The sequence below is a fragment of the Hemibagrus wyckioides genome, linkage group LG27 (assembly GCF_019097595.1).
Source record: "Hemibagrus wyckioides isolate EC202008001 linkage group LG27, SWU_Hwy_1.0, whole genome shotgun sequence".
In the NCBI taxonomy this organism is placed as follows: Eukaryota; Metazoa; Chordata; class Actinopteri; order Siluriformes; family Bagridae; genus Hemibagrus; species Hemibagrus wyckioides.
The window spans coordinates 6,072,501-6,090,302 of record NC_080736.1 but is presented as its reverse complement, the minus strand read 5'-3'; the positions used below and the strand labels follow the sequence as shown (position 1 = coordinate 6,090,302).

General features: G+C 39.8%; 1 protein-coding gene across 2 annotated transcripts in view; it reads right to left on the bottom strand.

Moving 5' to 3' along the window:
- nfatc3a (nuclear factor of activated T cells 3a) overlaps window positions 1-17,802 on the bottom strand; it is a 79,304-nt gene that overhangs the window by 12,036 nt on the left and 49,466 nt on the right. For both annotated transcript variants that reach the window (XM_058381645.1, XM_058381646.1), the window contains exons 4-9: window positions 16,912-17,111; window positions 15,651-15,823; window positions 15,393-15,533; window positions 10,126-10,181; window positions 9,444-9,570; window positions 6,791-7,759 (exon numbers count right to left, since the gene is read on the bottom strand). In XM_058381645.1, coding sequence (XP_058237628.1) covers window positions 6,791-7,759; window positions 9,444-9,570; window positions 10,126-10,181; window positions 15,393-15,533; window positions 15,651-15,823; window positions 16,912-17,111 — 1,666 coding nt within the window. The remainder of the gene's footprint in view (window positions 1-6,790; window positions 7,760-9,443; window positions 9,571-10,125; window positions 10,182-15,392; window positions 15,534-15,650; window positions 15,824-16,911; window positions 17,112-17,802) is intronic.

The window sequence follows — 17,802 nt, the reverse complement described above, 5'->3', positions numbered from 1 at the left end:
CAGTGGTTGACAAGGGGCAACAAATTCTATGACGCATCATATTTGCACCCTACGTACGGTATTAAAGCCCGAGTAATAGTAATAGCAAGCACAATAGACATGACTGTAAAATAGTTAAGTAGTGGCTTTAACGTTTAACGCTAAAAACAGTCTGTCTTGTATAAAGCTTTCACTTTAATGTTAAAAATCCATGAACAGTCCTTCGGTGGCCAAAAACAGTCCGGGTTCCGGTGGCCCAACAGACGTGATTTTATTTACTTAAGGTTCAAACAGCTGACTGTTTAATAATACTGTATAATAAAAAACTAGTAAATGTGTAGTGAGGGATTTTTTGGTGGAAGTTGAAGCTTCTGGTTTTGATACTCAGAACTGAAACCCATGCAGCCTTTGCACAAAAACACACCGGATTTCCTCCTCCGAGGTGTTATTTCAGTTAACGCTGCAGGAATGTTGGGAGAACTTCATTGACCTCACCTTTAAAATGACAAATGATTCATTACAGGCTGCACATGAAAGCAGAAAACAAATCATGACGCTAACTGGCCTCGCCCTATTTATGCAAGCTGCTAATTAGGGGAACAAAGATAAAGCAATAATAATAGTTTATTGTTATTACTACATAAGCACTGGGCTTCCCCCACAATGACATTATAACTGATCTGATCAGTGAGCTGAACCTGTCTTTCTTGTAAAACAGAGTTTTCAAGATTCTCTAGACCACAGGCATGACATTGTTTGCAGCTGAGAGAACTTAGATCACACACACACACACACACACGTGTCCATAAGGCAAGACTTACTTATCTGTGATGTAGCTCATGACAGAGCTGCAAGTGACTGTCCTTTAACAAAACACTCAGATTTTGTGATTCATTAGAGCTGGAGATAACGCTGATGATCATGAGGATGATGATGATGAGGAGGAGGAGGAGGATGATAGTATCGTGATTTTTTCCTATTCTGCATCATAATGCAGTTTATTCAGCATCAAATCCATGATGCACAGATTAATAACCTGATAACTAGCAATACACAGCCGTCTTTATAGTGCACAAAAAACTGTGTGTGTGTGTCTGAGTGTGTGTGTGTTTTAGGTAAACAGTAGTAATGTATGACCCCAAAAAAAAAGGCCCAGTGGCTATTATTAACCCAGACCAGCTCATGCTGAGGAGGCAGCTGCACTTTACACCAACTAAAGAGCAAATAAAACAGAACACACTCTTCTCCCCACACTCACAAAAGAAAACCCGAACAACAAAATCTTAGTGGGGGCCGGCAAAAATGCCCCCATATGTCTGACATCCCTCTTTCTCTCAGGAATTCTTTCACAGTTTCACACGTGAAGAAACGTAGGCCAAGGGCTGTGTGTGTGTGATTGAGAACACGTTTCAGCCTACGTAAAAATATGCCGGTTGTCTTGCGCAGGTTAGGTGATGAGAATAATTAAACACAAGGTGACAAGACGTATGTCTGAGAGGATGAAGATAAAAGGAAGAGAGCAAAGAAAAGAAAAGAGGAGAGAAAAAAAATGACCTAGCATACGCTGCTCCTTCTGTTCACAGCGTCATCCAACTCCATGAGAGTAAATAAGGCAGCCTTATGTCCTTGTAACGAGCACACACACGCACACACAGTCTGCTTATGTAGATGGTAAGTGTGCTTATGTGTGTGTATGGTTCCCTGCTTTCTGTCCATCTGTCCATCACTTTTTAACTCCTCCCTCCTTACCTTCTGCAAAGAGACTCTAAACCTTTGTACACACACACACACACACACACACACATTACTATCCTGGTGAGCACTTTCCATTGCTATACTAGACCTAAACCTAAACTTAACCTCAGTAACAAAACAAACAAACAACCAAAGCCAAAACTGTTTCACATTTTTTAATAAGGATCAGCCACCACTGGGTCAAAACCAGTAGATATTTCTGTCCTTACTGGGACATTAGTTTCTCACAAAGCCCTTACAGTCTTATCTGTTTGCACTACCAGTCAAAATGACACACCTGATTAGATCCTGTTTTAAACCGGACTGGGGCAAAAGCAGCCATGGTGTTCGAAATGTGTGAGACTTAAAATAAAAATAAATGAATAAAAATAAAAATAATCGAACCTTATAAAGCTGCGTGAGAGAATCCTAAAAGCTGATAAAAAACAAAATGTGACCATTGTGAGAATTTCAAATAGCCAATTTTTGTATTTGAACACAGCATAATTCCACATGAGTCACTTGTTTATTTCCCCCAAAAGACAGAAAATACTAAAAAAAAAAAAGAAGACAAAACCCTTTTGAGTGGCGCTGTACAGATATGTGTATATAAATGTGCCAACACCAAGTGAGACTCAAGCATGCACAAAATGTGCAAAAGCAGACGCGCTCACGTACACATAATAACCCACCAGACCTCCTTTACCAAATACACACCCACACACACCCACCAACTTCTCTGTCTTCCTGTACACAAGCCAGTACAGACTCCCATGGCAGTGTGAGCTGGCACAACCTGATGCCATCATGCTACAGGGAACAGATTATCTCCACATGTTCCACCAACATGGTGCTTGAAAACCAGTACACTTAGCGCTTACAACTGCGACACACACACATACACACACACACAGGTATCTAAAATTCACAATATGTCCTGATTATACAGAGCACTACACTGAGTCAACCTTTAATCTTATTTATTTAAATGTTCATAGATACTTAAATACAATTTTAATCCGTCTTACACTTTATTTTATGCCCAAAGCTGTGTCTAAATATATATATATATGTTTACCAATACACTTATACCACAGTGCTGCTGAATGCTTGAATCTGATTGGTCAGATGCCATTCAGCAGTTTTTCCTGTAGTTCCAGCAACAAGGTTTATATTAATCCTCTCCTTCTAATCCATGATCATTCATAATAAACCTAGTTACAATTTCCACAGCCAAAGTGCTGCATAAACTGCTTTAAAAAAAAAAGCGCGTGTAATCACTGACGGTGAAAGTTTCTGTATGAACATGTTTATTTAACATTTAAGGAAGGAGTCTCCAGTTTTAGAGCTTTGTAACAGTCAGAGGTAAAGCTGTAACTTTATATTTTCGGGACAGGAGAGGGAAAAATGACAGACAGTTTCTGAGGAAAGAGTGCACATCTGTGTATTCCTGATACAACACAAATGACTATTGAATTGTTTTGCTATTATTCCATCACGTGATAATAATAAAATTTGCTAAATATTAAATGTATTTAAAAAAAGGGAAAAAAAATAAAAATAAATAATATATATATATAATATATATAAATATTATTTAAAATTTTTAAAATAAATATTATTTATAATTAAATATTTTTTAATAAATTAAATATTTATATGTTATATATATAAATAATAAATAAATCCGGTCTAAAAGGATAATAATAATAATAAAAAAAACCTTGGTTCATGTTGTTACACAATATTCCCTTTGAGGTGATGTCAATTAAATTAATTGGTTTACTCTAAAAGTCAATAATATTAATAGTAAACATAAAAAATAAGGAAACCAGCTGACAGTTTATTAGTTACATACAATGAAGGTTTCCTGAGTGATAATTTTGCAATTTAGAACTTTGTTTCTCCCATTATATGTAATTTGCCATATAAATAAAGAAGTGAAATTTTTAAAACAAAATGAAACAAGCGAAACAAGTTATGTAAATGTTTATGCATATTACCAAATAAACTGCTTTCACTAAAAAAAAAAAAATAAAAAAAAAAATGCTTCTTTCACCCACAACCCAAATGAAACCCTAGTTTCCCCAATGTGGTGCTTGGACCCCTTATGGTCTACATTTCTGCCCTCTTCCCCTTCAAAAATACACCAAAACCAGGTGTTTATAGTATTCTTGGTAACTTGGTTTAGTCGTGTTATGACAGCGCAAAAGTGTGGACCATCCAATGTGGCTAAAAAAAAAAAAAAAAAACCTGCTTGAGCAGCGGCACTGTTCTAGTAAAATGTGATGAATAAAATGGAAGTGGTAAAGATCATTTTAAACAGGGGAAAACTCTGATTAAGAACACAACCTGAAGTTGATCTGAATAATACAAAAAGTCTTTGTGTTCCCCTAACGAAAGTCACAAATGCGTCAGTATAGCAACCGTAAAACTGTGATTCATGACAGAGAGAGAGAGAGAGAGAGAGAGAGAGAGAGAGAGAGAGAGAGGCAATGCAAAAGAGACCATGAGAGACCCAGGTGGTTGGGGAAGTCGAGGAAGAGAAAAATAGATAAGGAGATATACATGAGAGAGCAAAAGAAACAGAACACAGAGCGAGAGAGAGAGAGAGAGAGAGAGAGAGAGAGAGAGAGAGACTGATACGCTGAATTCATCTCACTGATTGAAGCTGTGGTCTATTTCCAGAGCCGCTCTGACCTCCTTAAAGTCGAAACAGATCACAGGACAGCTTCAGAAAAAGCATTACATGGACAGAAATCTACACAACGCTATTTATAGCCAAAAGACTCTGTGTTTATGTGTGTGCCTGGGCCTGTGCCTAAAGATGGAGGGATGATGAAGTGCCTCCAGAAAGCAGCAAGAAAAAAATCATCTGGCTTCTCAGAGTGGGGTTTCTGATGAATAGGCTGGAGGTTTATCATTTTATAATTATTTTTTAATAACATTACAAGTGTTATGCTTAATATTTTTAGCTAGCAGAGTTACAGGACTAGCTGACCTGTATTAGTGTAATAAGTATACCCAGTACATAAGTGTCAACTATCTGGCTGATCGAGCACAAATTATGTCAATGTTTTGTAACTCTATTGGCATACAAAAGGGTTTCTGCGTTTCAGCATAATGTAAATGTTTTGAATTCTGTGTTTGGAAAATGCATACACTCACTTTCCAGTTTATTACACCTACACGTTCAGTCAACATGCCGTTTTCCAATTAGCCGATCGTGTGGCAGCAGAACAATGCATACAATCATGCAGATACAGGTCAAGAGCTTGAGGTAATGTTTACATCAGAATGAAGAACAGGAAGGTGGCTTTGATCGTGGCATGGATGCTGGTGTCAGATGGGCTGAATTGAGTGTTTTAGAAACTGTTGATCTCTATGCTACGGTTAAAAACAACTGAGATCATACTTTTGCTTGATACTGATATACAACGTTAACTAAAGCTCTTGACCTAGATGGGCATTATTTTATGTATCATGCCCCTGCTACATGATTGGCTGACTGGAAAACTGTTAAAACTGTTGTGTTTATGACAGGATTTCTTTCTTCTTATTTCTTTCTTTTTAACGCCCTTGTTTTACACTGTACAGGGTTTCTGAATGGAGTCAGTGGGAATAAGTTGAGTAAAACACGTCAGTCAGAATACGTAGAGCAAAAGCCACAGAAACATGATGACAAAAACAGCGGCTGAGAAAATGCTTAGAGCGTGAACATGTATAACAAAATATGTGTCGTGAATAATAAAATGAAATATTATCTAGTTGCACCCTGATTGATTCCTGACATTTTTCAGACACCCTGTATTTAAATTTGATGACATTGTGTGTGTTTGGCACCACTGTGTCTGGAGGTCTGGATCGATTATAAAACCGTGTTTAACAGCTACACGAGTCTCATATCTCTCTCTCTCTTTCTCACATACACACAAAGACGGTTGCTGTTTAACACACTTCTGTCTGCCTGAACACCTCATTACAAAACTTGCATGACATGAAATGTAAATAATAAATCATGAATTACATTTTTAGCTCTCAGAACCTCAATTTGCATACTCCAGAAAAGGCTACTTTACGCTTCGACTGCACATAATAAAGTGCTAACACACAGACTATTTGGCTCTAGCGCATTACGTTATGCAATGCTGACTATGTGCACCAACAACAAACAAGCAACTCTGATGAGTCAAATAGCTGAAGCATGTTTGAATGAACTCGAAACCACTCCCTGTTTCTTCCCTTCCCCTCTCTATGAAGCTAAACGCCTGCTCTAATAAGTCCCATAATAAAGCTAATGAGGATTAGCTATGAATGATAGTGCTTGTTACAGAGATTGTTTATTGCATTAGGAATTTACTGACCAGCTGGTCCGCAAGAGCCTTAGGGACCCATACGCAACATACGAGCACAAGCAGTCGTGCACATGCACAGAGATTTCATTACCAGGACTGTCAATCATATATCAGTTCTCATCAATGTCCAGTTTATGAAGGAGTAAAAAATTAGCCTCTGCTATTTCCTTCTGTGCTCTGGCAAGATTAATTAACACCCATCAGCCCAACTGATGTGGGGCTACTGACAGAATAAAGCAAGTTTACATTACAATGAATTATTAGATATTCAAAATGAAGGGAAATACAGTCTCTCTACATGGAAGCAGTGCTGATCCTGGTTTGATTCTGCCAAGTCATAGATAAAAATGAGAAGAATGGAAGAGAAGCTAAAATGAGGCCTGTTTTAGGTATTAAACCATGTTACACATGTCCAGATTTTTTAATTTATCAGACCAGTAACACATTACCATCTTCTCCTAAATGTAGGTACAAGGTATATTCTTAATGTACACAGTACACCACCAAATAAACACTGTAAAGGAAATTTCCCCCTTGAACTTGTCCATGTTTTGTAAAGTTACAACCAGGATGTGAAATGTTTTCTTGCTCTTTTTGCCCTGAATTTTTCTATTCAATTCCACTCAGATTTAGTGGACTGAACCCTTCATAAAGCTGGCACATGTTTGTCCTCCCTGCACTAAAAGAAAAAGACAGAATAGTATAAATGCACCAGCACTCACCATCATCCAGTGTAATATCCTGCAGGCCTATAGAGCGGAACGTGAGTTCTCTGTCCTCTGGTTCTTGCTTGATGTTCAGCCTCTCTCTCTCGCTGGTAAACGGGCCTTGTTGTGGTGCCAGTGGATGCACCATGGGTCCTGGGGTGGGAATCCCTGTCATGACGGGGCTGTTGGCTTGGGGTGAGGGCTGGGCACCCAGAGGGCTGCTGGTGGGAGAAGACGAGGTGGGTGACTGGTACGGCAGTGAGTGCAGCTGAGGAGAAGATGGACCCGAGTGGGGCAGGGGTACCATTCGGGCAGGTGCATTGGAGGGCGTCGGGCACGAGGCTGAACGTTGCCCGACTGGATGGTAGCTGAGCGGGCGCTGGAGCGGCATTCCAGGTTGACCGAGGGAATGGGTCGGTGAGGTCACCTGAGCTGGGGTGGCACAGTGATAGCCCAGAGAATGGAGTTGAGGAGAAGAGTGGCTGGGGCTTGAGGGGCCAGTTCCAGAGGCAGGAGCTGAAACTTGTGAGCCATACACCATGCCCATTCCCAAAGGGTGGCACCCGGCTGGCTCCGGTTGGAAGGGCACACGCTCGTAGGCCTGAGAGCTGGCTCCAGGTAGACTGGCTTGGCCATTAAAGGGTAGGTTGTGCTGAAGAGGAGGGTAGGTTGGCCTGGAGGGGGGCACATTGCCTGGATGGAAGGGCATCTGGCATTCGGGAGGTGGGTGAAGACCTCGGGCCTGGAGGTGAGGCAGGTGAGAAAAGGTAGGTGAGTGAAGAGGAGCACAGGGTGTCTGGAGAGGGTGCATGGAGGGTGCCAGGCCATGTGGGGAGCCTGGCAGAAGCCCATCCTGTGAATGTGAGTGGTCTGGGGAGGACAGGACCGGAGAACGAACCAGACCAACAGCATGTGCATGGGGCATGGGCATCGGCGGCACGGTAGGGGGGTCCAAGTCGTCTCGGTGCTCCTGTTTAACCAGGACTGGGAAAAAGAGACAGAGAAAGAGAGAGAAAGAAAGAGAGTGAGATAAAGATAGTTGAACTGTACCAACTTCAGTTCAAAATATAATATGTAGTTTACATTTTGTTTAGTTTAGAAGAGCTCTGTTTGTCTTCTGTACATGCAAACTTGCAAAAAGCACAGAGCAAGCTTATATGGCTAGAAGGTTGCCGTAGTCATCAAGTCCAACACTGGTCCATATGCAGACAAGCCGTCCCAAAAAACAGATGCCACATAGTGATCAGTAACCCATTTTCCAATCTGGCGTTTTCTTCATCCTCATGCGGGGGGATATTTTTACCCAGGGCCCGCTCTGAGAGAGCATATGGTGCCTGTTTTGAGTGCCACATAAACTAGTGTCAGGTTCGAAAGAGGCACTGGGCTCTGTGCCCTATAGCAATGCTCCAAATAGGAGCACAAATCCAGTTTACTGCCTCTCTAATGCTAAAAGGCTGTAACACTGGATCACTGGTACACAAGTTCACTATGCTAATGAGAAAATGCATGTAGTTGTTCGTGTGCATGTGTGTGCGTACTAAGCCCACCTTCTGCGTCACACCCTAAAGCCTCTTTACCCAGATAGGCATAACCCTCCAACCCTAACCAAAGCTGGCTGCTGCCATGACAACTACAAGCCACCACGGCTCACTCTGAGCTTTTACTGCCCAACACTGACACCTGATTGGTTGAGGCTAGGCGGGTTAGTGAGGAAAACAGGAAGTCTGCTTTCGAGTGGGCGGTTTGTGGAACGGGGGAGTAGGCGGGAGGCTGGGCCTCTCTCACTTTCTTTCTTTCTTTATCTGTATCTGCCTCTCTCTCTCTCTCCTGTGGTGCATAGTTAGGTTAGATAGTGTGCGACAGGGAGAAAGAATGAGGCGCACGTGTGATTAAATTACGCCAACGCTGTTTCTCGGTTTGAGTCAGCTTGGGAAAATAATAACAAAGCAATATACTGCCGGAGTATATTCGCACGCAGACAGAAGACTTCATTAACGCTTAACTCTGTCAACTGCTGTTGCTCTAATATCCTAGTGCTCTAGCTTTAACAGAAACCAGGACAATATAATAGAAAATATATATATTATAATATCTAGACTTTCTTAGATATCAAACCGAAATCTGTTGCAAATCACTAACCAACTTACGACCTATGTTACTCACAGAGCAGATGCAACAGGGTGGATCAAGAGCCTTGGCATTCTTTGACTCAACATATGCTTGCATTATTATTACATGCCTGCTGAAGAGCTTCACTGTGATCCCTAACGAGACCCAAGTATAAAATCTTACAATGTATTTTTAAAGTCACAATGTCAAACATACAGCCTGATATGAATGAGTTGTTTTAATATCTTAAATGTGAAGTGGTTAACAGGTGCATGACGGTTAGCAGGAGAAACCAGACAACAAACCACACACAAAGATGCGACAGGGAGACGCTACAACAGCCTGAGAAAGGCCATGTGTCCTTTCACGTTAAGGAAATCAGACGTTTCTGATCTGTTACGACCGTTTAATTTATAGATATGGGAAGGCGGTAGGTAAGTTTTTCACATCATGACAAAACACTTACAATAATCAAATTCACTATATTTTGGTACTGGAAAAAGTAAAGCTCTGTGCAAGTTAGTGTAATAACAGCAGATAGAATGTGTGTGTGATGTACCTGACAGGTAGGTGAATCGTTGTGATTGGCTCCTTTTCCGCTTCCCGTTGCACACGTAGAACTGTACCTGCGCTGCCGAGCTGATGCTCTTGCTGTGGTACGGTGGAACTTCCACTACAAGGCTTGACTAAACATACATTCAACACAAGAAGTCTGTTATTTTTTAAGAAATTCAGAGTAAAGAAAAAGATTTTCTTTTTATCTTAAAGGTTAGTCTTTTCTTTTAGGTTAATTTTGGCTTTTTGATCATTTTATTTTTCTCATTTGCCAGTGAGGAAAATATTCCTATTAATAATTCATTTAATAAAATAATGGAATACATAAATAAATAATTTAATTTTAATCTTAAATTTTAAAAAATTAAATTAAATTAAAAAATAAAAATAAAATGTCTGTGCTTTGAGAAGTCAGATGATGCCACAGCTTGGAGGATTTTTTGAAATTTATTACATATCCTTTTTAGCTGTGATTATATCCAGTTTTTAGCATGTTTCAAAGTATGTATCGTTAACATTTATGAAAGCATTTCTTTATTGTGCCATTCATCTGTCAGTCGTTTTTAAAGTCTGATTCAATGTTATCTTAGCCAGTATTGATTCTCATACCCATTATTATTATTATTTTTTATTGGCATGATGGCATTTTTTAAAATACACAATTAAAGAAACATCACTTGACTCACCCCTTGACTCTTCTCCCGAATGATCTTGGCTTCCACCTCCCAGTGTGGTCGTCCATCTGAGAAAAGAAAAACAAGACAGTAAAGTTTCAGTGCTCAGCTCTTATATCTCAACTGGATAATTTACCATCATGTTTGATATTTTTTACTAAATTCTTTTTAATTTAAGCTCAAGTTATTTGCCTTACTCACATTTAACTCACATTGTTACATGTGGTTTAAGAATCAAAACATCTGATCATACTGAATATAAACCAGGCTCCATATAATGCCTTGTTAACAAAAAAGGAAAAGAAAAATTGTATTTGCGTTCAAGTCTGTTTCTTGAGGGAACAGAGTTGATTCGCTTGAATTGTTCAGCATTTCGGCTCTGCGCTAGAAAGAAAGACCGTGCTAACTACAATAACAAATGTCATATCAATTACTTCCATGAACGGGGAACCAGTTCAAAGGCTCAAATGACATTATGAAAGTGATTTCCTCTGGACTTCTCCAGAGCCTTGTCACTTAATAGAAACGTCAACCTCACTTTGTTAAGATCCACAGGGAGGACTTCAGGAAACCTCAAAAGCTGGGGAAAGCAAGGGATTTTTAATTCATTCCTGGGACTATAAAGGGCTAACGATGTGATTTAAACAGCCCCCCCTAGTGCCTGTGGCGAGCCTTTCTTCAGGTATTAAAAAGTAATCAGTGTCTGAAACGTCCTGCTGATTCTCTTTCCTGGGAAGAGTTATAGAGTGGCAAAGTGGAACAATGTGGTTTGTATTAAAATGGTCAAATGTGCACCCAGCCAGCACTCTGGAGGGATTTGGAAACATGTTGCGTTTTTCCTATTGCACTCTCAAATAATGAACCGGCTTGCTGTAAGAGCCAATCAGGGCGGAGCATGACGAGTCTAGGAGTCTGAGTAGGACTGGCTGCGCTGCCTGAAACGTGTTTAACTTTGTCTTCCTCTTTAAGTTCTGTTTGATGTGGGAGGGTGTTAGCGTAACAGGTGCATATTGTAGAGAGTAAATTTGTTGGTGATACTGATGTGCACTAGTTTTGTGTGTGTGTGTGTGTGTGTGTGTGTGTGCGAGAGAGAGATTCCCAGAAAATATTTCCCAAAACACTGGTCCTGTTTCAGCCCCATCTTTTTAATCTACAACACATCTACAGCTGTAGCTTTACCAGACAGTCTATAACAAACAGCTATAAGCCTGTTAATTCCTGTTTACTGTTTCCTTACTGCCTTTACTAAAGCTAACCACACTCAAAGGAACAATTCTGGTAATCCTCGCTCCTATGAGAATGCAGTGAAAGTCAAAGTGAGGCCTAGCTACTGCACTCTCCGTCAAAAGGCTCTTTGCTAATCCCTCAATGACCTTGGATGCCTTTGATAGTGGGAAACATATTTTTGCCGCACATGTTGACATTCAACACACAGCGGAGTGGGCCCCACAGGCACTGAAGGGAGGCAAGCACGAGCATGAACCAAAATACAGAGGCTCTGGGACATGTACACCATCACAACCCTTCCCTCCAGATACACTGGTGTTGAGCTCTAATAAATTCTGCAGCTCTCGGTGCAAAATAATCATCATACAGGATATCCTGTTAGTGAATGTTTGTTTTAATTGTATGCATTTTTCTGTTCATTCACAGTCTATTGTTTACAATCAACAGCTTGAGGAGGAACGACAGACAATGTGCAAAAATAACCAACACGATCAGTCTCATTCAATGTCAAGATTCAATAAGTCTCACAATTCAATTAGATATAATCTGTGAGCTATGAGTAGGGCCTACAACTGAAATCCTGATCTCTTCTTTGTGCTTTTTTTCAGCTCAAAGTGGACCCTAAGACCAAGGCTTTTTTCCTGATAGCCAGTGCTTATGTTTGGGCTGTTACTGTATCCTGCTATGTTTTCACAACTATCAAGCGATTCAGTTTACCAAACTGATTCGTTTGAGCTGTCTGTTTCAATGAATTAAATGTCTCTCTGTCTCTCTGGCACTCTCTCTCTCTCTCTCTCTCTCTCTCTCTCTCTCTCTATATATATATATATATATATATATATAAAATACTTAGTTTCTTATGTTTTTTTCTTCTTACAGGTGCATGTATTGGTGAGATGAACAGTTTTGTTCCATTTTTTTGTGAACTGCTGACAATATTTCTCCTAAATTCCAAATATAACTATTGTCAAAATAACCCAAGATCATGCAGTATTTGCAGAGCTTTAATAACTCAAATATATATATATAGATAGATAGATAGATAGATAGATAGATAGATAGATAGATAGATAGATAGACAGATAGATAGATAGATAGATAGATAGACAGATAGATAGATAGATGAAATAAAAAAAACAAAAAAAAACTCAAACTAATTGATTGTATTGTCTGATTCGGTTTACATAAAAGAAAAAATTCTACCTTTTATACTGTAATAAGTATCATTAAAGCATTATATTATTATGTTAAATTATATATTATGTTATTTATGTTAAAAGTATATTTCAAAAGATTTTTTGAGGCTAGTTAACATCAGATACAAGCACAAGAAACTAGATTTTTCTGGAATGTGACTTTTCCTATTTCAGATCTTTACCAGTTTGGGTGGATTTCACACGATGTGACATACGATAGAATCCAATTTAAGCAACTGGTCAGACTTACTGTTGAGTTAAATGATGACAGCGACTGTTGCAATGCGTATTAGGATTTATGCAGGAGGGAACATCTCCTCTATTTTTTTCCCTATCTAGTTACTTGATGCTTGAGGGTTGAGGGTGAAGCCTATAGTTTACAGTCAACTTTCTGCACAGGTTTTATTTATTTATTTATTTATTTATTTATTTATTTATTTATTTATTTAATCTGACCCTGTTCTGCATTAGGTACCCTGTCCAGCGTATATATATATATATATTTATTGTATATATAGCGGTCATCTCACACTGAGTTCGGAGTTGTGTGCAATGTATGTGAACTATACAGAAGAACTGCATTAAAATCCATGCTGACTTGACCTAACTTGACTTCCAATGCTTTCACACACAGTCAACAACAACAATGGAGTTCGGTTGCCAGAGTGAGTCAGTGTTTATGCATTATCAGATCCATTCAGCTTATTTTTGATTTTGTTCGTCAGGCTGCACGGATCCACCTAACATAACAAAAAGAAACAAACCAGTAGGCCAAGTGCTTTTTGCCAGGCTCAGAATGAAAGTAAATTCAAAACAGTTGCTGATAACAATGTCAGTCCATGTGGTTTATAAGTTACAGTTTTATGTGGTTTAAAGTGTTATACTGTTTAGAGTCTGAAACCAGCAGCCCATTGCATCGATGGACTTCATTTCAAAGAATCGGTCGAATGAATTAGACATCATCACAAACCATCACGCCGAATATTCCAATAATAATTAAATTGACAAATGGTAAACAAACTGGTAAATAGAAATTGGACCAGCCCAGCACGTATGAGTGTGTGTTCGGAGAGGGAAATTATGTGTCATGGAATGCGTACATGTCTGAACTGGAAAGCTGTTACACACTTTAGTGTAATAAGACCAATAATACTACCTGCATGTATCTTTCTACTTTTAGAAACATCACCTGCAGTACGAAGAGGCTCCGAGTAACCCAGTCATTATAGCGCAGAACATCTTTGCGCAACGCCCATCGAAAACTCTGTCACCTTTCCATTTTTACAAAATGACAAACACTAAAGGTTACACACTAATCTGTCTGCAGCAGCTGGTCAGAGAACAGATGCACTCGATGGTGTTCATAATACCGGCAGCTTGAGGAACATGGGATACATACTACACACAGGGCTTAAAGAGCGTCACCGCGGTTAGAAAAACAGACCCGCGGATATCCACTAAAATTCCCTGTCAATCACACAGCACTCTTCTCTTCAACACACATATTCTGAGGGCAGGCACGGGCTCGTCAATCCCAGGATGCTACTGCACGTCCGATTCTTTTCTCTCCTTGTGTTTCACTACAGGGATTTATGTAGCACATTCAGGGGACAAAAAAAAAAGAAGAGGTGAATAAAATGGAAAAAACTCTTTAGGCAAAACACACATTAAAGTGAAAATCTGTTTGGCTCAAGGCAACAGTGTGACTGACCACTGAGTCAAACACAGCTGCAGGTGATCACTTAACAGCTCAGCGTTACTGCCTGCCGTAAATTACACGAGATGTACGTGAGAGAGAGAGAGAGAATGTGTGGGGGTGTGAGAGTGAGAATCTAGAAAAATAAAAATGAAAAAATCCATACAAAAACGGTCTATTTGTGAGTGTGTGTGTGTGTGTGAATGCACACAGTTTCAGTTGGTATCTTCACGCTTTCATGTTCTCACACACATACACACCCTGCCTAGAGGAAAAGGGAAACCGTGGGAGGTCAAGCTGCCGATGCACCGCTGATAATCTACGTGGCTCACAAGTGCCACGTCCTCCAATAAATAACAAAACCCACAACGGTCTTATTCTTCAGAACCTTCTGAGGAAAGACATCAGACACTTTGCCTGTAACTGACGCCAAGTAAAATCATCCATCACATTTTGCTGTAGACAATAACTATAAATTAACCATAAACATATCAAACGGATTATAAAAGGCCATATTTGTACTAGAGATTCATTCCAGGAAAAATTTAGAAATGATCTGAAACAAAGCCTCGGGCAGGAGCTTCTAAAACCCACCACTGATATCATTTCAAACAGAAATGTAAACGTACCTAAACTGTAAAAACCCACAGAAACCTTCCCTTCTAAATATACTCTATTATATATTGTTCTAATGCTGTCCAGATGCCCAGTAATTCACTCTAAAGCTTCTCTGAACTGGTTACTGCACATTAAAGCAGTTGTTTATGTGATATTAGACATACTCTGTACTTGTCTTGCCGGTTAGTAATCTTATCCCAGTCCTGTGTTTCACTCTAGTTACAAATTGCACTGCTTGCTGATTTTATATCTACATTTATTTATAGATTTATTTATTTATTTATTACTGTTAAATGCTCATCACTGATCGGTCATTTTCTGACCGATGTTATATTATCATGCACTTATTTGAATATATTATCCTTTACATAATAGTATACAGATTTTACGTGGAATAATACTGTATGGTTAATATGGTGTAGTTTTAGGTGAGAAAAAGTTTTTATAATGGAGACACATTTGTGAGCAAAACACCCATAATTCACTTGTGCGTGGACTTGGGAAAAAAAAAAAAAAAAAGCACAGATGATTAGTGCTCTCACCAGGGCCTTTCTCCAGGAAAATGACCTTTGACTCAGGGAAGAAGTTTGAACCTGTGATGACCATCTCCTCTCCTCCACTGACTGGACAACTGCTCAAACTGAACTTCTCCACCTGAGGTAACTCCTGTGCTGAGCGCTGGGCTACACACACACACACACACACACACACACACACACACACACACACACAGAGCGAACGGTGAAGTGAATGTTAAGAAAAAAAGCACTATTTGTGTGATTTTGGTGGTTGGGACTTACAACACTCCACAGGGATCGAGGCAGCTTGTAGGGACAGAACTCTTCCGTTGGGTTGCGGGATATGAACCCGAAACACCACACGCACTCGGGTATTTTTCCGTCCGATGTCCGTCTCACCTTTTCTCAGCTCGATATCAGAGTTCCTTAACTTTAAAATCCCGGCACAGTCAATACTGTAAAAAAAAATCAGCAATCACAGAAAAAGAAAATGACTACAGCTAGCTCAAATACACCGATCAGGCATAACATTATGACCACTGAGAGGTGCCGTGAATAAGACTGATGATCTCATCACAGCACCTGTTAGTGGGTGGGATATATTAGGCAGCAAATGAACATTTTGTCCTCATAGTTGATGTGTTAGAAGCAGGAAAAATGGACAAGCGTAAGGATTTGAGCGAGTTTGATGAAGGGCCACATTGTGATGGCTAGACGACTGGATCAGAGCATCTCCAAAACTGCAGCTCTTGTGGGGTGTTCCCGGTCTGCAGTGGTCAGTATCTATCAAAAGTGGTCCAAGGAAGGAACAGTGGTGAACTGGTGACAGGGTCATGGGCGGTCAAGGCTCATTGATGCACGTGGGGAGCGAAGGCTGGCCCGTGTGATCCGATCCAACAGACTGTTGCTCAAATTGCTGAAGAAGTTAATGCTGGTTCTGATAGAAAGGTGTCATAGTACACAGTGCATGACGGGTCAGGGCTGTCTTGGCAGCAAACGAGGGACCCACACAATATTAGTCAGGTGGTCATAATGTTATGCCTGATCAGTGTACATCCAAACAGCAGTGACAGTCATTTATTAGCAATTTTAAATGTAATCACTTAGAAAAGATTAAAAATGTATATCACTATATAAAAAGGCACATCCTTACACTGGTCATTTTACTGCTTTGGTTTTAAACCCATAAGACATTACATCATGGGCAGCACTGACCACTAGCGCTGATACATTTATTCTATTATTATATTGTAGCATTTTATTACACAAGAAGGCAACAAGAAGTCTTTATTAACATTTAGGTTTTATGACCTCAATGGTAAAACCATGGAAAACAGAATGATGTTTTTTTTTTGCTTAGTCAGAAGCCCACACAGTTTCCTTGGAATGAAACATGCTTTGGTTTCAATTAAAAATGTGCCACAATGGAAGACATTACCGTGTGCTTTGCTTCTATATTTTACACAGTGTCCATGTGTGTGTGTGTGTGTGTGTGTGTGTGTGTGTTGTACAGTAGTCTGAATCATGTAAAATGCCACGTTACCTGGCAGACATGTTGTTCTCAGGAAGGAGAGGAATCTCCAGAACCTTGGTGCTAGAGATCATGATTTCCTGGCTCGCCGTGGCCACCGTTTTCCCTGTGATGCGGTGAACCTGGTAGAAAGCGTGCGGTCTTAAATAGCGGTCGTCTGCCGTCCCGATGAACATCTGCAGATTTACAGGCTTCTCGTTGTAGCCGATGAGCTGAGCGGGAGAGGGGGAATGTTAAATGTTAATAATATGAATAACATGTCACATATATATCACACTTTTTGACTCTATATCTTCAGATCATGGTATATATCATCAATCACTGTATTGTTTTCATATGCTGCATTTTGTCTATTTATTTTCCACTGGTCAAATGTACAGCTAATTTCATTTTATTACACTTTATGTTATTCTCTTTAAAAAAACAAACAAACAGAAACTGAATGATCACGTTCACAAAAACCAAAGGCGCTGTAAATCATAAAATCAATATTTAAAGTATATTTAATACAGGATTTTTGCATATACATGAATGACTATGCAATTTCAAATGACCCCCATGTCCTCTCACTGCCCCTGACATCTAGCTGGCTTAAAAGCTACTAAAAACATATTTTAAAATGTAAAGAAATAAATAAAAATGAGTCAGGTAAACATGAGACGTTGTTATATAAGGTATCCCCCCCGTCTTCCCTACACTCAGCTTTAATCCAGTGGGAAATGCTGATTAAGTTTGTGCTTGATGATGACTAGCAAGCAGCAGGTCAGTCGTAACGTCTAGCCTGATGATGATGTTGGTGGTGCTCCGGGAGGAGAGTGACGACGTTATGGTATGCGTCTAGCGCCTAGATCTGACCGATCGAATCATGACAGAGAAAACCGGACGTCCCGCCTTACATCGTTT